Source organism: Loxodonta africana, chromosome 1 (assembly GCF_030014295.1).
Source record: "Loxodonta africana isolate mLoxAfr1 chromosome 1, mLoxAfr1.hap2, whole genome shotgun sequence".
In the NCBI taxonomy this organism is placed as follows: Eukaryota; Metazoa; Chordata; class Mammalia; order Proboscidea; family Elephantidae; genus Loxodonta; species Loxodonta africana.
In genome coordinates, this window is record NC_087342.1 from 58,373,014 (window position 1) to 58,394,192 (window position 21,179).

The 21,179-nt window shown below is 42.8% G+C and overlaps 1 protein-coding gene across 4 annotated transcripts in view; it reads left to right on the forward strand.

Annotated features, from left to right (window-relative positions):
- The window catches only part of JARID2 (jumonji and AT-rich interaction domain containing 2), a 317,392-nt gene that overhangs the window by 131,421 nt on the left and 164,792 nt on the right, over positions 1 to 21,179 (forward strand). For 3 of the 4 annotated variants that reach the window (XM_023555804.2, XM_064280945.1, XM_010596209.3), the window contains one exon: positions 1,122 to 1,257. In XM_023555804.2, the coding sequence (XP_023411572.1) occupies positions 1,122 to 1,257 (136 nt within the window). Of the gene's footprint in view, positions 1 to 1,121; positions 1,258 to 3,574; positions 3,628 to 21,179 lie in introns of all 4 variants that reach the window. The other variant, XM_064280939.1, reaches the window with a different exon arrangement.

The following is a 21,179-nucleotide window of genomic DNA, read 5'->3' on the forward strand; positions in this document are numbered from 1 at the left end:
AGCACGGGCTCTGTGTTGAACAAAAGGAACCTGAATATCCAAAACCTTGCTTTTATCCAGAGCATTCATCTTTCCCATATTCTTTTAAGGCCCCAAATATCTGGGAAGCTCACATACTTTCATCCCTAAATTTAATTCTGTTGGGTTTCTCCTTCTGGTTTCCTAAAGCAGGTATCTTTTCCCCAGTTACCTCAGTTCAGTCACGGGTATCAACCGTATTCATCTCCTCAGGCTCGTCTCCTGTTCTATCTCAGTTACCTGCCAACTTTTTTTCTCTTTTGTGCTACTTTAATTTTAATCTGTCTTTATATCTTTACTGTTGGGATTGTTGGGATGTTCTCTGTGCTGGCTGCTTTTTCTTTTGTTTTCCTTTCCTGTTGTCATCTCTTTTACCCCACAAACACCTGGCCTTCATTTTGCTAATAAGGAAACCAAGCTTTTGAATTAGGCCTTCAAAGCCTGTTGTTAGTGTGTGTGTGTGTGTGTGTGTGTGTTTTAAATCACCACCCCATCTCTGTTCCACCGTGATTCCTTGTCCTTTCCTGCAGTGGTTTCTCTGCTCTGTTCATTTGTTTGTCATTTTATTAAGAGGCCAGTGCAGCTCCACTGTCACTTCTGAGTTGTAAATCCTTTGAAGGCAGGGTCCATATTTTGTTGCAACCTCCTGATCTCCAGTGGCAACACTCTCCAGTGGCAACACCAGAGCGTTCCAAAAGACCATTGTACGTATTTGTAGTGCAGTACGCATTCTGGTATTACTAAGCTTAAAACACTCCAGTAAAAATGCTTCATTACACTTTTGGTTGTTGGGCCTAAAAGCCTCTTTTTTGTAAACTTTGCCGGGAATATAAAACCCCAGTATTACTAGTTAATGAGTGTATTTGGGTGTTGAGTATATAAAGGAAGATGTTCGTGTATTTCTTTCAGTCCCTTCAACAGCCTGTGGATTAGCTTTTTTGCTTGAAGGGCCAGTGTTTTCCCTTTTAACATGATATGATTCTGATTCTCGTATTTCGGGTCTCAGCCATGCAATACTTGTTTGCATTTTTTTGTTTTTTAAACAAGAGTCAGAATAAAAATTTGATTGCTATTAAGTAACTCCTCCTCTTCTGTTTCTTCAGGATGACAGTGATGGGATTCCATGGTCAGAAGAAAGGGTGGTACGTAAAGTCCTTTATTTGTCTCTGAAGGAGTTCAAGAATGCCCAGAAGAGGCAGCATGGTGAAGGCCTTGCTGGGAGCCTCAAAACGGTGAATGGTGAGTTGACTCTTTTGATGGAATTGAAGGATGTCTCTGGACACTACTCTTTCTGAATTGGACGTATCCTGGGCATCTTGTGCTGCTTGGGCTAGGCGCCTCTTGGCAGTCTGTAGACTATGTGACTGTGTGTTCTGAAATCCTGTTGGACTTATAGATTTATTTTTATGTTCTTTTATGTACTGTATAATGTAGTTTGCAAGGTGCCTTATTTAATCTGTTCCCTATTAAGAAGACCAGGGCTGTGCGATCCAGTATCTAGCTAGGTTGACTGTGGACCCTGACTATAGGTTTTCCTATAGGTACTATAGGTATCTTTCTACCCAAGTAGGAGTACAGAGCCCCCTCGATTATCTGGCTGAAACATGGAGCCTTTAGTTCTCATCCTGTTTTTTATGGGAAGTAGTATAAACCTGCTCGCCTGCTGCCCTTCCCTGCTCCCTGAGTAGTTGATTCTGTCCTTGATGATTAGGCTGGGCAGGTCACTGCAAGGCAGCAGGTATGCTGTATTTTTACGCAAATAATACGTGCTGTCTATGCTTTTTTGCCAACTGGTCCCTCTCCCAACCAAAGTATTTTGTAAGTGTGCTATGCCAAAATTTTTATTGTAACAGCAACATGTTAAAGAAACAAAGAAAAAAAAAAAGACATATTGGCATTTATGAAAATACCTCGCAGGGGGAGAGCACGGTTGGCAAACAAACGTGGAAGGAGTGTGTTAGTTGCTTGAAAATACGGTACAGTGGAATGGAATTCCTGTACATTTAGATGTGTGCCTCTGTCTGGGGTGATTCTCAAATGGGTCCTTGAAACAGGGAAGGACACTTGTTCCTCTTGAGTTAATTCTGATGTCTTTTTTAATAGTCAGATGAAATCATCCAATGAAAACCGTATCAGAAACAACCCTTTGGTACTATATTATCTTTTTTTTCAGAGGCAGTGGCTGCGATGGTGCACCAGTTTCTGTAGTATTCATTAATCTCTTGAAATTGTTAAGAAATATGAATGAATTGAACACGTTTGAGTTTTTAGTCGGAGCAAGAGATGAAGAAGGGAGGAGGTTTTGTTCTCATTTTAGAAGGTCTTTCCCTTGAGGAAGTCTTTTGGTTAACAGTATATGGGGTGTGCAGAATGACACAATCAGTTACGGTTTCCAGTTTCTTTCCAGCCTCATTGTGAGTGGTCTGGGAGTCTCCTGTTGCAGCTAGTACTTACAGACAGGGCCTGATGTTGCCTCGTTTCCATAGGTTCGTGGCAGGGTTTCCGAGATGGCCTCCTTGAATTCTACTGGCATTTGGAGTCTGCCTTACTCACCCAAGATGGGAAAAGTTGTGTTATTCTCTTTTTCCAGTATTGTGTCCTTAAAACAAGAAACAGACCGCCTCCCGTTTTTTCTTTCTTGTCAACAATCAAGGCCACAGTGCCTTAGTCAGACAGCTCTCCCCATCAAAAAAAAAAAAAAAAAATCCTGAGCCAACATTTATGAGAGTACCATTTTGAGTTTCTTCCATATTCTCAGAAGCAAAATAAGTCAGGTATAAACTCTCTCTGAGATTAGTGGAATCAACTGTCAGAAATATAAAATTTGGGCCTCTACATGTTATTTTCCTAATGGATACCCTACCCTCTTATCTGTGTCTCCAATGGATAGAGATCCCATCTATCTACTGGCTGCCTGGAATGCAGTAAATTCTAAGCCCTGTGTCTGTTCAGAAAGCGTTTGATATGTTCTTGTTTATTGTTATTGCTTCGCATTGAACATCAGCCTCTTGCTTGATTTAAGCTTTTTGAGGGGTATGTGTGCTGGGGGGAGAGTGTCATTGAATCATACTGTCATAGCAGAAGAATTGCTGCTATAATTTTAGGTGTTATTGTAATAAGGAATGTTATCATATCTTGCTATTCAGGGCTGGTGATAACTTCTTTGATTCTCTAACTGAATTAAAAAAACAGCCCATGCTTTCTTTTACTGGGGGAAAAACTCAGCTTCCAAATAGAGAAGTTAGCCAGGTGTCCAGAGTTTCCCGAAGGTGGAATTTGGTAAAAGAACAAAAAACCAAAGTTTGTCATTCAAGAAGCAACGAGCTCTGCCAGCCAGTTAGCCAAATGTAGCTGTAGTTTTTATTGGCATAGTTAAGGGCTTGACAACATTGAGGAAAGAATTCTAAGAAAAGCTGGCATAGACAGCTCTCTGTTGGGATCATTGAAGACTTTAATTCTTGCACCTCCTTCATAAAAAAAAGTTAGTATTTGTGGTGATACTTTCTCTTCCACCTTGATAAAAGACTTTTGTCGTTTTTTTTTTCTTTTTAAGCAGACATCAAGGCTCTCTCTTTCGTGGTGAAATTGCTGTGGATATGCCCTTTTCTGGTTAGTGTTGGTGTTCAGGCAGCATTCCAAGACCACCTTTTTACCATTCCGTATGTTGAATTTCCATAGCAGTTCTAAGTAAACGCATCTCCTTGTTTCAGTACTTATGTGTGTTTAAGAATAATTTTCTTAAAAGTCAGCTAACACGCTAAACAGAGTGTGTGTTCTTGTTTGGGGACCACTGGAAAGCACAAAAAGCCAGAATAGTTGCCATGGGAATAAGTTCCGTCTCTGTAGCCACACTTGTCCTGGAATCGCAGGCTTGCTCCATGCAGGAGGTGTGATCCAGTGAAAGCTGAGAGCAAGGGGCATCCAATACTTTCTTGGGCTTATGGTGTTGGGAGTAAGGGTGATTGCAAGCAGTATTCTCTCTGGGTGTGTGTGTGTGTGTGTGTGTGTAATAGGTTACTACTCATATACTATACAATAGAATGACCTTGTCCAAAGCTATACGTTCATTGCAGGGCAAGTGAAACTAGAAATAGCTAGGTAGAGGGGGGGTTTTGTTTAGTATGCATGGTATATGTTAATTTATACCTCCGGGGGGGCCCTCATTTCTGTGAGGTTCCCTTTCAAAAGTTGAAATAATACCATTGGTCCAGTTTTAATTGCCACGGAAATTAGTCTGGTGGTCGAGTTTTCGGACTGTCTAGTTTAGACCCCTCTTTGGGAGGAAACTGAAATTGTGTGGGGCAAAGGCAAGTGCATGTGTCTTTACACCAGATAGGGTGGTGGGTGGAGTCCCTGGGTGGTACAGGGGTATTGATTGCTAACTGAAAGGTTGTGATTCAAGTTCACCCAGAGGCACCTTGGAAGAAAGGCCTGGTGATCTGCTTCTGACACTCAGCCGTTAAAAACCCTGTGTATAGTTTTTAGTTAGTAGGGTTGCCATGAGTCTGAATTACTTCCCCCCTCCTCCTCCCAGGATATGGGGAGCTTCTATTCTATCCCTTTGCTTCCGTTTTTCATGTATTTTAGCTTGGGGACCTTGGGTACTTGAGAACCTTGCGTGTTCCCTCCCCCCCCCCCAATTTTGTAAGCTCAGTTATACTGTTTTGTGAGGCTTCTGTGACTGTCAGACAAGGCACTCTGTATGTGATTGTGACTTTCCTAAGGTCACACAGCTATTTATTTTTCAGTAGCAGAATTACGATCACATCTAAAGTCATGTAACTCTGTGTCCAGTACTTATTTTAGAACACAGGATGGGTAAAAATTATGCCACATCTTTCTAGCGGTAGTACTGAAAGCAAAGGGTTTTGTTTTATCCCCTTTCAATTTTTAAACAAAGATATTTCTGGATTATTGGCTCTGCCAGAGCTTCCTGGGAAAGTTCCATTCCCCCCCCCAATGTTTTTCATTAACAATAGAATAGGCTTGACATAATTTTTATCTAATTTGAAAACAAATTGACATCACTTCTGCTAAGCAGTTGGCATGCGGGGGTGGTGAGCTCACAGGCCCTTGCCCTTACCATTTGTGTGAAGGGGGCTTGTCTCTGATGTCTGTTAACAGCCTAAGACTAGCCAAGAGCTGCACCAGCCTTTTTCTGCAGGTGTGGGATAGTAGTAATAACCCAAGGTGCTGTGAGATAGTAGAGATACCTTGTATTTTATGTCATAAAACCCACGTTTGCTATCCGTCTTGCTTTTGTGGCTCTAAAGTGACAGGGAATGAATTTTTTCCCCCAACTACAGGTAGCGAATGTGAGTCTTGGACAGCTGTGTGGATCATCTGTGTTGGAACTGAAGCCATTGCTGCAGCATGTTGGTTATAGCAGGGCTTAGGGGAGGTGGCGTTAAGATTGGCTGATTGCGAGCCTCCTGTCTACTTCCTGCTGTAGACAATGCCACATTTTCTGGTTGTAGTAAATTGACAAAAGCTTAGGAAAGGACTGGCAGAGGCTGAGACCTTGGATACCCTTTGAGGGCCCTTGGCCTGCTGGGGCTGAAATTGGGGACATTTAAATAATAACATGGTATACAAATACTGAGTACGCATAATTACACAGTAAAAGGGGAGCTATTAGCTGTATTTGAATTGCATTTGCTTCCTATGAGTGTCATCTGAGGTCCAGCAAGCTCTTTGACCAGCTGCACAGTCTTGACAAGCTTTAAGGGAACCTGGATCCTTTTTGTTAGATTTTTATTATGGGCAGTAGTTGTGACAATAAATAATTATTATAGCGCCAGCAGCTAACTCATATTGTGTGCTTGCTGTTTGCCAGTTATGCTTCAAGCATGTTATCTGTATTTAACTCACTTAACCTTCAGGAGAAACCCTTAGGTAGAAGTGAGACTGTGCAGTTTTGTGGAGTAGCAGTTTGCCTATGCAGCCACTAAGTGGCGAAGCCAGGATTCTGGATTAGAGATTCCATGCTTTTACATACCACTTAAATGAATAGAGGAAATTTTAGAACTTTACATAAAACAGGATTGCAAAAATAAGACATCATTGGAAGATTCTTTTTTTTTTTTCCCTCTAGTAACAATTTCTTTTGAAGGAGATGTGCCAAAAATTTCATGGGAAAAAGACCTTGGAAGGGAGGGAGCCTATCTTACTGATAATGTGAGCTTGTTTCTGTAGTTTTATTAGAGCTTGGAATTGAATGGGTAGTCAGAGGGAAGGAAAAAAAAAGCAACCTTTGGAATCGTTGCCTGCACACAGGTGCTTTCATTATGCCTTTCAGTTTCTTTACCTAGAAGTAGAGATGTGTGTTTGTAATACTGTGGTACTGCTGTTTAGCTGGAAACCCTAAAAGGGCCACCCGTCATATCTGCAGTGTGCTGGGAGTGGGCAGTAGACTTTGTGGCATCAGCTGCCAAGGACCAAAGCTTGAAAGTACAGATACAGAACTTAAATAAAATTATCTACATAAAGAGATACAGAATTTGGAACTCTTTCAGAATCTTTTAGTCATTCTCGAAGATAGTTCCTGATCTCTATGTAGTGAAAAATGTGTCCCAATCTCCTGCAAATTCATTATCCACAGAATAAAATAAAACGTGACTTGTTTGTGATCATCAAAAAGCCAGGCGACAATGTCTGATTAATGGAAGCTTCCCAAAGTAAAAAAAAAAAAATTTTTTTTTTTAAATCCTTTGGGAGCCACGTTTGAAATGAATGTCGTGAATGTATGGGTGTGTGGGTTACTTTCTCTCTGCAAGGGAGACACCTTTCCCTTCTGCTTTGGGGCGGAAGCTTTCGGGTTCCGCAGGTTTATAGATGGTCTCTTTGACAGGTAATTTTATTTTTTTATTCTGAAGAAAACAGCTTACCCTTACGCTTTGTGCAGCTCAAACTGCTGATGTGTGAGCTCTGGTGTTAGCCTGAGCAAGTGTCAGGCCAGCACTAGCGCAGTTTCCTCTGCGACAGTAGCTGCAGTCAGGGTTGTGCGTTGGTTGGGGTTCTCTGACGCTGCAGTCTCTGATGTGTGAATCACAGCCCATGTGAAAGAAAGCTGGGTGGAATGAAGGGAAAATATACCTCATTGGAAACAACTTAAACTCATACGTTGTTGAAAAGAAAGTGGCATCTCTCCTGGAAAGTGGTCAAGTTGTGAAGATGTAATTTCTTTCCCTCTGCAGCTGTGTTGAACTCAGTTTATTTATGACACACAAGTATGTAGATGGGGCTTTTCTTGATAAAGAAAATATTTGATTGAATTTTTTAGTATGTGAGAGGCATTATGGGTAACAAAACCCAAGCTTTAGTTGGTTTTTTTGGATGGGCCATAACACCTTATTTCACTGGATCTAAGATTCTGTCAAGCGATGCACCATTATTAATGTGTATCAATAAGAAAGAAAGAAAGCCAAAATATCAGTTTAAGTCGTGAGTGTAAGGTGCTTTCCAATTTTAGAGATGCATGTTTTAACATGAAAGGTACGTGAGACTTAAATTGAGTGAAATATAGATAAGACTGCAGAATAAAAGTTTTAAAAATCATGGGGATGTGTGTATGAGCGAGCGTACGCATCACGTGTCTGATATGCTGTGAGGATGCTAGCAGGAGGCAGGGTGACGTTCAAGGGCCAATCTTGGCTACCAGGAGAAGCTTCGTTGGAGAAGCTGGGGGAGCTTTCTGAGCAAGAGCTCAAAATTGGTATTGGGAGAAGCTGGTGTTAGGCTTACAGATGGAGACCAGCAAATCGGTAATTTTTTTTTTTTAGGGAGGGGGGTTTAAAACATTTTAATTTTTCAATAATTTTAAACTTGTAGAAAAGTTGTAAGAATAAAAGAGAGAACCCCATATACCCAGGGTCTTAACCAGTTTTTAATATTTTGTCATATTTGCCATTTTCCCTTCCTGCCTACCCCTCGCTCTCATTCTCCACACACATACATAATTAGTTTTTCCTGAACCACTTGAAAGTACTTTGTTTACTTCATTCCTTTACCCTTTTTTTAAGCGAACTTTCGATAAAAGCTTACAGAACAAACCAGTTTCTCATCAAACAGTACATACATTGTTGTATGACATTGGTTAACAACCCCACAACATGTCAACACTCCTTTCTCAGCCTTGGAGTCCGTTTTACCAGTTTTCCTGTCCCTTCCTGTCTTCTGTTCCTTGCCCCTGGGCTGGTGTGCCCCTGTAGTCTTGTTTTGTTTATGGGCCTGTCTAATCTTTGTCTGACGGGTGAACCTCAGGAGTGATTTCATTATTGAGCTAAAAGAGTGTCAGGGGCCATACTCTGGGGCCTTTACCCTTTTTAATTCAGGTGTTTTCCCTATGAACAGGGATATTTTCTTAGTGACCACAGTGGTGTTGGGTGCTGCTGAGTCAAATTCTCAACTTAAAGTGACTCCATGTGACAGCGTAGAACTGTCCCATAAAAATTAGCAAATCGGTATTTGACTCTGCAGGCTCCTTGTGCAGCTGTGGCACTGAGAGTTTGGCAAGTCCCTCTGCAGCCCTTTTGGCCACTGAATTACGGATTACTAGAGCAGGAAGGGACTTGGAAAGGTATATAGGTCAAACTCATCATTTTACAGATAAGAATTTTGAGCCTTGATGATGAGCTTAACTGGAAGGAATGGATCATGCTGAAGACTGATTGGAACCAGCAGTCCAATTTAAATGACAGCGAGGAGCCACACTTCTTGTAGGCATGGCTGCTGCAGAGTATTTCATGGCAAGTTAGGAACGAAGGTGCCTGTGGAGTGTGCCTTAGCTCCACTGCCCTTTCAGTTTCCTCAGCTGACATCCTTTTGTCAATTGTGTAAGCTGTGCTTTTTGTTACCGGGAGTACATCAACATTCTCATCACCTCATAGGAGGGCCATACAACAGAAGCAATGTCACCTACGATGGGGAGGCTACCTAGGGAAAGGTGGGTGTGTGTGTATGTGTGAGCGGACAGTCCTCTCTGGGGTGGTGTTTTCCTGCTTGTTACAGTTCTTAGAGAGGCCCAGGTTTCAAGAGTGGGGAATGCGTGAGCATAGGAAATCCACTGTGGTTTTTAAGTGATTTTTAAGCTGAAGGGTGTTTCAGCCTCTAGTTGTCTTCTCCACTTCTGCACTAGATCCCTTAGCCTCTTGTCTCTACAAGGACATCACTCTGGAACATATCCCTCCTTTCTTCATTACTTGTTGGTTTTTACTAGATCAGAGCCCTGGTGGCGCAGTCGTTAAGAGCTTTGGCTGGAAATCAAAAGATCAGCAGTTCGAATCAACCAGCCACTCCATGGAAACCCTGTGGGGCAGTTCTCTGTTCTGCAGGGCCACTATGAGTCGGAATCAGCTCAATGGCAACGGGTTTTATTAGATCATTCCCATCAGTGAGCAAAACATGTTGTTTCTCCCATAATAAAGTAAAGCCTCCCCCAACCTCACACCTGTCTCTTACTATTCCATTTCTTTCTCTCAACTTTACAGCAAGTTGTCCTTGAAGGAAAATGTCAGAATTGTCAGTGTGCAAGTACTTGTATTTATATTCATACTAATATCCTCCGTCTCCTCCCATTCTCTTTTGAATCCCTAGAGTCAGCCACTTCTCAAGGACACTAATGACCTTGGTCGCCAGGTCCCCCTTCAGCCAGTACACACCTTGGTTGTCAATTTATCAGCATTCGACATAGTCGGACCTCTCTTGAACTCCAGACTGGTGTGTCCAGCTGCCTACCTGTTGTCTGCATTTTGAGTTTTTCATAGACTTCATGAACGTAGCATGTCCTAAAGCAAACTGCATCTCCACACTCTCCCATTTGCCCCCCCCGCCTTCTTCCCATTGCCAATAAATGGCAGTTCATTCCTCTAGTTGCTTAGGCTTCAAACCCTTGGAGTCACCTGTTGCTTCTGTCTCTTGTTCAGAGACTGTGTATCCTATTCTTTAGCAAAGCTGCTTACTCTACACTGAAAATAATCTTCGGAATCTGAACTTGCACCATTTTCACTGCCACCAGCACTGGTGTAAGTTGCCACTATCTCTAGCATGGGCTGGTACAGTCCTGAGGCCTCCTAATGCTTCTGCCTCTGTGACCCCCTCACCCCCCAGTGCAGCAACCAGAGCCATTTTTTTAAAATGCAGATTGGAGCATGCCCTGCTCCTGCCCCCCAACGCTGAAGGCCGCCCCCCCCCCCCCCCATCTCTCCTAAGGTGATGTCAAAAGTCCTTACTCTGGACACTTGCTCTCTGATCCCACCTACCTCTCTCCCTTCTTCTGCCCCACCTATTCTGGTCTTCTTGCTGTTTCAGGTGCTCTTCCGGGCCCCTCTTATCTACAACTCTCTCCTTTCAAATACCTGTTTGACTTCACCCCTCGTTGTTCAAATGCCTCCTTACCAGAGAGGCTTCCCTTGAGCATCATATTAAAAATTGTACCTGCTGCTGTTCCTCTTTGGCTCCTTACCTTGTGATATTTTTAAACTGCACGGCATTTGTCACTGCCTGACATTGTATTCTGTGTGTGTTTATTGCCCTCTCCCCCACAGTAGATGGTAAATTCACTGAGAGAACTGTGTTGACTGCTGCTGTTCTCACAAGGCCTAGGTACTCCACGAGGAGCCCAGGTGGTGCAGTGGTTAAAGCGCTCAGCTGCGAACCCAAAGTCAGTGGTTCAAACCTACCAGCTGCTCTGTAAAAGTATGGCATTCTGCTTCGTAAAGATTTATAGCCTTGGAACCCTATGGGGGCAGTCCTGCCCTGTCCTGTAGGGTAGCTACAAGCCTGAATCGACTCCACAGTGGTGGGTTTTTTTTTTTTTTTTTTAAGGCATTCCATGAAGCATGTGATGTTTGAGGAAGAATGAAGAGTGCATACCCCTTGGCTGTACACTAGCCATCCCTGCCCCTCCCTGTCCAGTGCCCCTTTGCTGTGCTGTGGATGTGATACACTCTGGCAAAGTTGAGATTGTTAAAAATTGAATCCCTGATTTCATTTTGAAGATATGCACATCTCAACACTCTAGTCTCCCAGATGTCAGCCCAGGCTGTTTTGCTGTCACCAAAGGGGACCTTTATTTGTAATTATGACTTATTTTAAAGTCTCACCTTCATAGAGAGTCTTGGGATGGGCCACCCTGTACCCTACTCCTCCGTGTTCAGTAGACGAAAAGAAGAACCATCCTTTCTGAACATTGTTTGTTCTTTCTGAAGCACTTTTGTTGAATGTCCATTTAGTTCCAAGACACATTGTGTGGTAGCTTAAATTACAGTTGGGCTTTTAAGGGATAAAAAAAAAAAATGATACCTCATTTCATTCCTATGGCATTGTGATAATTGTACTATTATTGTACTTTTTAGAGTAGATACCGGGGCTCAGAGTTGCTGAGTACCTGGCTGAAGGCCACATAGCTAGGAAGTGGTCAAATCAAGGTTTAAACCCAGGGCCAAAAAAACCCCAAAAGCAAACCTGTTGCTGTCAGTCGATTCTGACTCATAGCAACCCTGTAGGATGGAGTAGAAGTGGCTCCATTGGGGTTTCCAAGGAGTGGCTGGTGGATTCGAACTCTCAGCCTTTTTGGTTAGCAGCCAAGGTCTTAACCACTGTACCACCAGGGCTCCAAACCCAGGGCTCCGAACTCTAAATCATAGATTTTGTATGTTTTTTTTGAAAATGAAGAAAAACTTAAAAAAACAAAAAACAAACTAGACAAACCAACTAAATAAACAAAAAACCCCCAAAACAACAACCAGTTGTCATCAAGTCAGTTTCGACTCATGGTGTGACCGCACATGTGTCAGAGAACTATGCTCCGTAGGGTTTGCAGTGACTGATTTTTTGGGAAGATCTCTAGGACTTTGTTCTGAGGCACCTCTGGGTGGACTTGAACCTCCAGCCTTTTGGTTAGCAGCCAAGCATGTTAACCATATACTGTGAAATCATGCATCTTAAATGTACAATTGAGGTTTGACAAAGGTGCATATATACCTGTGTGACCAACACCCTAATGTAAATACAGGACTTTCCATTTACTACTTCCAGAAAGTTTCCTTTTGCCACTTCCAGTCCAGCTGCCTTCTTTAAAATAGGTACTTGTTTAGGGGATTGTCAACACCGTTATCTGTATTTTTAGGAGCTTTTCTGATTGTACGTGGTTTTGTGATGTTTCCCCAGAATGTGCCAGATGCCTGAGAGTGTCTCCTGGCAACTGAAATGCCTTATGTATGCCCCTTAAGTAGTTCATGAAGGGCTTGTTTGAATAAGAACCCCACAGTTGAGAAGACTGGCAGACTGTAGGATCCAGATCCTCTGTTAATGCCAGCGGCTGGTGTTGCAGTTTTGGTTCTGAGCTGTTGGGGAAAGCCAGACTAAATGGGCTTTCCGAAGAGTTTTAGCTCCAATCCTCTTTAATGTCCCCTTTCTCTTTTGGCTCTTCACCCACCACTGGTGTGAGCCTTAGTGTTTTATTGTGCAGATTATGAGACTTGGTATTTTATTTTGCAAATTATGGAACCCAGACGTGGCTTTCCCCAGGAGCATGTAAAGAGGCATTATAAGTCATGTTCTGTGATATTCACTGTCCTTTCAGTTAGGTTGATGCTTGTGAGGGGTCGTGATCTGCATTTCAGCCTTAAGGATGCGAAGCCATTGGCAGTATAGGGGTAGGATTGCTGCTTTCTGTTCATTTCCTTGTGGTGGTGGTGAAGAGCTAGTGCTCTGTAGGGCTTTGAGATGGCGATGCTTTTATTTCGTTTGAATTGTAGATTCTGTTCTTTCCCGTGGTAGTTTGTAAAATCTTTCCCTGTGTACATATTTGATAGTGGAACATTTTCCTGGTAAGTCAGGAAACTGGAATAGCTGTTTGACCCTGGAGAAGTCACTGAGCCTCTCTAGTGTATGGGATTAAACTTGGGTTTGTCTTTATCGAGTGCCAGCTTTTGTAAGACTGCTTAGCTTCACCTAAGTGGAAGGATCTGTATCTGTATCTTCAAGGTGAGAATAGTATGATCCATGTGCAAGGGAACTGCTGTGGAAGGCAGAGGGGGCCGGGAGCCTTCAGGAAGTGAGGGCAAGCAAAGATTTTAAAGGCCTGATGAGGGGTTGGGAGGGAAATGGCAGTTGAGCGACCCTGAAAGGATGTTCCCAGATGTTTCAGAAAAATGGTGGGATTATTTTAGAACATTTTGAGGTCTAGGGAGAAAGATAATACAGTCATCTTCCATAAAGATTACAGCCCTGGAAACCCTGAGTCACTTCAACCCTGTCCTATAGGGTCACTGTGAGTTGGAACTGATTCGACGGCAACAAATGCTCTTTTTAACTCATCTTATTTTCTGGAACATCATGCTGTGAAAGTAGTTTAGATAAAGATAGAGAACTGCCTTCCAGTCAGTTCGGACTCACGGTGACCCCATGTACAACAGTCCCATGCGAGTGTATATTCTGAGTACCTTCCAATCTGTGGGGCTCATCTTCCAGCACTGTCTCGGACAATGTTCTGTTGAGATCCATAGGCGTTTTTAACTGGCTAGTTTTTGGACATAGATTGCCAGGCCTTTCTTCCTAGTCTCTCAGTCTGGAAGCTGTCTTGAAACTAGTCTACCATGCTGCTTTTTGAAATAACAGTGGCATAGCTTCCAGCATCAAAGCAACATTGAAGTCACCACAGTACAACCAGCTGACAAATGGTGGTGGGACAGTAGTTTGGGGCCTTGCTTTCCAACCATTTAGACTTCCCAGCATATGTGGAAAGCCAAGGCCAGGAGCTGCTCCCAGCCAGAGGTAACTCGCTTACTAGTGGGATTTGTTTATCTGTGCTCATTCTTGTAAGATGTTAATGTCACTCATCTCCTTGTACTTAAGGAAAGGCCTGGTGTGTTTCTAAATCTGACCTACTTCAAGATTTGAATTCTGTAACAGTGTATTTATGGAGCTTTATTTACTGTCAGATTTACCACAAGGGACTAGTGCGGTTTTGCTTTGCTTGTGAGTTTCTTAGATCGCATTTCCCCCAATTGAGAGGGCCATTTACTTAGCTCTTGGAAATAACCTGTTATTACTTGACCCACATTAAATGTTTAGAGTCCTATATGGTGTGTCTTTAAAGCCAAAAGAGAGATTTACTAGATATGCTTTTGGGAAATTACCCTGCAGTCCATGCGTCGTTTAATTTACAATTTGTTTCTTACTCTCACCTGCTGCCAAATGTCATATATCCTTCTAGCTTTCTCTGTAGTCTCTAGGACCCTTCTGCAGAGTCCTGAGTTTGGTTTCTTCATCATTTCTTTCCGGAATGTCGTAAAAGTGCACTGGTCCCTCATTGGAGGAGGGAGGCACAAGCTGTTTTATAACCTCACTCTTGGCCTTCGACGAGGGGAGTCACCAGTGTCTTCACCACCTGGTCCATCAGTCAGCCCATCTGTCTCTGTGTTGTGTCATCGACATCCAAGGAGAACCTGTCCCTGGTTCTTGCAGGCTACCTACTTGGCACTCTGTTTCCTAACCTGTTACCAGAGTTCTTGGCTCATTCACACTTTGGATCTGATGGATGATTGGGGTCTTCCTGCACTGACCTGTTTCTACACACAGGTCCTCTTCTTGGGTGACCTGTCTCTGTCTTTGTCTTCTGGGCTGTTCCTTATCTGGGTCCACGTTATCCTTTTGCAGATAGGCCGATAATCCTGGTTTTGCTTGGCGCCCAGGGAAGTGTCTGGTGCTCTCTAAAGTGGCTGTTTCCATGGGTCTCTAGAACAAGAAGTTATGTTTCCACTTTGGCAACGCTTGACTCACTCTTAACTCTCACCTCTGGCACTCTCCTTCCTTCCTGTATATTATTGGGGTATTCGTGAAGGAACTCATAATTTTAAACCTGTGTTTTTGAGAGTTGTATCTCACCTCCTTCTAGAGTGATTCTAGAGGGTTACAAAGGTCGGCGAATATTGTCCAGACAAGATTAAGGCAGGTGTAATTATTCCATATATATATATTTTCTTATTGTTTTGGTGTGTAGGAAGTCTGGTAATTTTGGGGAGGATCAACCTTTTAAATTTCCAAGTTTGTTCCCTAGTGGCTTTACCCTGTAATTTACCCAGAAGTTTACCCAACTTAAGACTTCTTTGTTACTAGTGTTATTTGAACAGGGCCTTTCCCGTTTGCTCAGTTGGAAAGTGTTGCAGAGTTTTAAAGGGTGAGCTGGAAGGCTCTCAGCTGGCACTTTCTGAATCCCTCAGAGGAAAATGTTGGCAAACTCTCTACACTCTGCCTGAACTCTTATAAATTGAGAAGCCAAGAGTTGCAACGCTGTCTCACAGGGCCAGATTGAATTGTGTGTGTGTGTATGTTGGGGGGTGAGGGCGGGGGCGGAGAGGAATGTCATTGTCCATGCTAAGGTAGTGAAAATTATTTTCCCATAATATAACAATACTGCTTCTCCCCCCTTTCCTGTTCACATTCTGATTTTTCAGAGAGCATTTGTGTTCATCTTCACAGCTACTGAAAATAGAAATGTGTAGCGAACTCAGTCTACAGTGTAATCCAGTTTTTTTTTTTCCTGGAGAGTCTTTTTTCCAATAGATGCCCATAGCTTTTAATTTTTTTATCTTTTATAATTTAAATAGTGAGAAGGAAAGTGCTCAGGTTCTCTGTCAACAGGTGTACTTCCTACTAGGGAAAGTAGCCTTACTTATTCATTTGCCTTTCCCTTATGGTTTCAGGGGACAAGATGCTGAGATACAGGAGCTTGCAGTTGTTTTATTGTCCTGTTGGTTGCTGTCTATCTGACCTGCACCTTCATTTGGTGATACAGCCTGGTGTGAATGTGGCATGGAGCCTCAGAGATTCCCATGTTGCCGATATGTGTCTGAGTCTCACCTCTACATAGAACCCAGCGGGGTCCATGAAGACGTGGCGATGAAGATTAACCAAGGGAGATAGGTGTTGGGATAGTTTATTTCTTCATCTCTTGCCTTGGCTGTTGCTCAGTGAAGGTGCCTTTTCTACTACCTTTGTCCACACTGGGCAGCCTACTTTTGGTTTGTCTACTCTCTTGCGGTCTCCCTTCATGGAAGGATTCCAAGGGAATAGATTAAGATTGCCATCAAGTGGCTGCTCTTGGTAGTGGATGGAGGATGCCAGCTGCCACTGCTGGCGCACCAGTCACACACGCTCCTTCCATTTTCTATTTGCTCTGTGAGTGCTTTCTGTCCGGCGAGTTGACTTGGTGTATGTCTTCCCCCTCCAAGAGAGTTCAAAACACCTGTATGTTTTACAGCCTTAAAAGAATGCGCCTAGGTGAACTCAAACTGCGCCTTTCCTTGGGGACACTGTAACACTGAGGGCAGAGTGAATTGCAGTGGTCTGAGTTCGGGGCCTTGGAGCTGTGAAACCATTGGAGAGAATCGCTGTACATTCACCCTCTTGCCAGTTCCGGGCATGAATTCTTGATCTTAAGACCACAGCCCTCCAACTTGCTTTGCTAGTGGAAATTGGGTGGTTTGAGTCCACTGAGAGGTACCTCAGAAGAAAGGCTCGGCAATCTACTTCTGAAAAATCAGCCATTGAAAACCCTATGGAGCACAGTTCTCCTTTGACACACACGGGCTTGCTGTGATTCAGAATCGACTCCACGGCAACTTTTGTTTTTTAATCCTGCTCTCGTCCATACAAGGGTGGCCTCACAGTCTCATCAAGGTTTAAAAGAACAAAGAAATTTGGAGCCCCCATTTTGTTGGGCACATGTTCATTGTTTTCCATTTCTGCAAATGGGGGTAGTAATTTCTTCCTCTGAGGTGGTATTCTTCAATTAATGAGATGATTTATTGAGATTCTAGATATACATTACCTAATTACTTCCCATAAAAGCTGTAGCAGTGTTATAAAACAGTACACTGAAGGGAGTGTATTAAAATTGCCTGGCCATCTTCCCTGTGTGTGGATGCTGGTATCGTGTAATTAGGCCTCACCCTAGGCTTTGAGAGTAGAGCCCCAGCTCTGACCCAGCTAGAAGAGCTGCCTATTTAAGTTTTCCCAGCAGGTTGTTTCTCATTGGCCTTGGTAAAAGCTGATAAGTTTGTATGTGCAGAGTGCCCCTACCCACACAGAACACTTGTTTCTACAGTCTCTGAGGAGCCCTAGAGGAGTGGTTCCGAGCTGGCATGTGGTACATGAAAGAAGGTGGATCAGAGCCAGGTGGGATGGAGGGGAGAGGCTGGAGGCCAGGAGAGGGGAACGTGACCACCAAGTACATCACTGCGGTGAAGGAGCTCTAGGTTAGGGTCAAGAAAAGGCAATTTTTAAGGCTTATCCATTTCCAGCAGCTTTTCAGAAGTGATAGAGACTATGTTATTAAACCATTCACTTTGCAATCTGTCAAATTATATTTAACCAGAATTCCTGGATTCTAGCCATTTTAAGCAATATTGAGTATATCAAAAAACTGATACATTGGAACCAGCACTGACAAATTGGATTGCATTCTCGTTCAACCAGTGTCTGGGTGTCACTGTGTGCAAATTATCCCTTTACTGGGTTTTTCCTTTTGTAAAATAAAGCATGCGGAGGTTTTTGTGTAAGCCGACAGAGACCCCTTTCTCCCATTTGGTTTTGTTTCAGTGATGGGTGTCATATGGATGTTTATAGTGTATGACCGTTTTCATCTTCCAACTTCGTGGGTCCACTGGGCCGTAAGAAGCATTTTTAGGCTAGGAGTTGGTGCCCAGGTAATCTAGAGGAAACATTTCATCCTTGGCCAGGCACTGCCTCTGTCCTGTATTGTGTATCTCCTCCCCTTTGTTCTCTCTCTCTCTCACACACACAAGCATGCACGCATGCACGCACGTGTGTGCACAGGAGTTCAGGCCCACAGTTTCTTGAGGAATCGTAGAAGCGTGTAGGCTCCACCAAAGTAGGTAGTGGGTGTTTGTGAAGGAACCAAGGCAATGTGCCAGAGTTGTCTGTGTGTGTGTTTACACTCGTGTGCGCGCCTGTAGCCTGAGGTAACACGATGTGAGTCTGCCTCAGAGTAATTTCCTGGGCCCCCCTTTAAGTTCACGGTATTGAACATTGCTGGCCTCAGAGCCCTTCCTCTATCCTCAAACCACATCAGGATGACCTAAAACCATTTGTGATAAGAATCACCCTTTGGGGTAATTGCTTTGCAAATGGAGAAGTTTTTCTGCCGTTTTTTAGTTTTCTGAGTGACTCTGTGGCTTTTGAACGGTTCCAAGCTCTGTTTTCCTTTCTCCCTTTTCCTAAAAGCTAGACTGATTGCCACCTTGAGCCATCTGCTGCTGAATTGCAGCCTGCCCCTCTCCTTTTCGCCTTGCCCCCTGAAAAGAAGCCACCTGTGTCTGACTGGGTCTCACTTGGATCTAAGCTCCTGGCAGAGGACAGTAGAGGGGTAAGAGAGACTGCGGCTGCCTGCAAATTTGGCATTAGGATCTTGAGAATAAATGGGGGGGAAAAATGTGTAGATCAGCACTGTCCAGTAGAACTTTCTGTGATGGTGGATATGATCTGTATCTGGGTTGTCCTGTATGGTAGCTGGTAGCTAGCCACGTGTGAATCTTGGGCTTTGGGACCCTGGCTCGTGTTATTAAGGGACTGAATTTTAGATTTTATTTAATTTTAGTTAATTTGAAAAACCGTATTAGGCTAGAGGCTATTGAATTAGCACAGGTGGCATAGTGGTTAAGTGCTATGGCCGCTAAACAAAAGGTTGGCAGTTCAAATCCTCCAGGCGCTCCTTGGAAACTTTATGGGGCAGTTCTACCCTGTCCTGTAGGGTCGCTATGAGTTGGAATTGACTCGACGGCACTGGGTTTGTTTTTTTTTTTGGTTTATAGCTAGAGAAGGGATGAACATAGTGGTGAATTTTTTCCCCTTTATCCCCATGCACTGATTTTTTGTTGTTGTTTCTGGCAGGAGGCATGCTTAGTCTTCCTGGATGGCTATTGTCGTTCATTTTAGCTACTTTCATGGTTTGTTATGTAGACAATTCTGACAAACCTGAAAAAGCAAATAATATTTTACTCAAAGGCCTTTTAGTGTTTTAGGCAATTTTGGAATATTTTTGCTAATGATATTAACGTCATTCTATTCATACTATCCTTCTACAGTGTAACAATCCGATACTTCAAGATTATGTGTGTCTGCCTTGTCCTTCACCTTATCCAGGTTTTTCATTAGCTCCACATAAAGTGTTTAATATTTTAGTCTTAACTTCCATCAACTAATTCTTCTGTTATTGGCTACGACTTCTATGCTGTCAACGCTCCCAGTTTCCCTGTTAATACCATTTAAGCAATTAAAAAAGTGTCCCTTTTGCCATATTGTTAAAAGTAATTAATTTTAATTGGGGAAAAATTGGACATATTAGAAAATTATTAAGAAGATTGCCACTGAGAAGAATACCGTTTACTGCTACTTTGTGTGATTTTTCTGCTGGTTTGTTTGGTCTTCATTGGTTTGTAACTCATCTCATGATTTTGCACAGTGGAATATCTGCAATGTGAAACATGATGAGTCTTCCATGTGTCACTGAAGGTTTTGAGAATGTGATTTTTAAAACTCATGTGCAGTATTTATTTGGAAAAATCATGCTCTTTATTTAGCACTAGGACAGTAGGTTATTTCTAGTCTCCACTGTGGTATATAAGGCTTTTAAAGAAAGTACCAGGAAGAATACACACCAAATTGTTAACAATGATTCCTTCTGGTGTGTAAATTTAATTCATTAAAACGGTGGTAGGATTACATGTACTGTTGACTTAATTTCAGATTCTTAGTAAGAAACAAAATTAGATGAGTCAGAAGGATTACACAACAAAAATATTTTTATTTTTTTATTAACTTTTATTGAGCTTCAAGTGAACGTTTACAAATCAAGTCAGACTGTCACATATAGGTTTATACACACCTTACTCCGTACTCCTACTTGCTCTCCCCCTAATGAGTCAGCCCTTCCAGTCTCTCCTTTCGTGACAATTTTGCCAGCTTCCAACTCACTCTATCCTCCCATCCCCCCTCCAGACAGGGAATGCCAACACAGTCTCAAGTGTCCACCTGATATAATTAGCTTACTCTTCATCAGCATCTCTCTCCTACCCACTGTCCAGTCCCTTTCATGTCTGATGAGTTGTCTTCGGGAATGGTTCCTGTCCTGTGCCAACGGGTTTGGGGACCATGACTGCCAGGATTCCTCTAGTCTCAGTCAGACCATTAAGTATGGTCTTTTTATGAGAATTTGGGGTCTGCATCCCACTGATCTGCTCCCTCAGGGGTTCTCTGTTGTGCTTCCTGTCAGGGCAGTCATGGATTGTGGCCGGGCACCATCTAGTTCTTCTGGTCTCAGGATGATGTAGGTCTCTGGTTCATGTGGCCCTTTCTGTCTCTTGGGCTCTTAGTTATCGTGTGACCTTGGTGTTCTTCATTCTCCTTTGATCCAGGTGAGTTGAGACCAATTGATGCATCTTAGATCACCGCTTGTTAGCATTTAAGACCCCAGACGCCACATTTCACAGTTGGATGCAGAATGTTTTCATAATAGAATTATTTTGCCAATTGACTTAGAAGTCCCCTTAAACCATGGTCCCCAAACCCCCGCCATTGCTCCGCTGACCTTCAAAGCCTTCAGTTTATCCTGGAAACTTCTTTGCTTTTGGTCCAGTCCAGTGGAGCTGACCTTCCGTGTATTGAGTATTGTCCATCCCTTCACCTAAAGCAGTTCTTATCTACTAATTAATCAGTAAAAAACCCTCTCCCACCCTCCCTTCCTCCCTCCCCACCTTGTAACCACAAAAGTATGTGTTCTTCTCAGTTTATACTATTTCTCAAGATCTTATAATAGTGGTCTTATACAATATTTGTCCTTTTGCCTAATTTTGCTCAGCATAATGCCTTCCAGGTTCCTCCATGTTATGAAATGTTTCACAGATTCGTCACTGTTCTTTATCGATGCGTAGTAAAAATATTTTAAGGAAGACACAGAATAGCTTTAGATACTTAAAGGCTTCAAAAACAAAAACTACAAAATTAACTAATAAAGCACTAAATATCTAGAAAACGGTGTTGTTTCCCAATTGCTAAATTTGATATTCATAAAATATTTTCACCTGACAATTAGAAGGTTACATCTTCTTCCCAAGAATTCCTAACTTTGAAAAATGAGT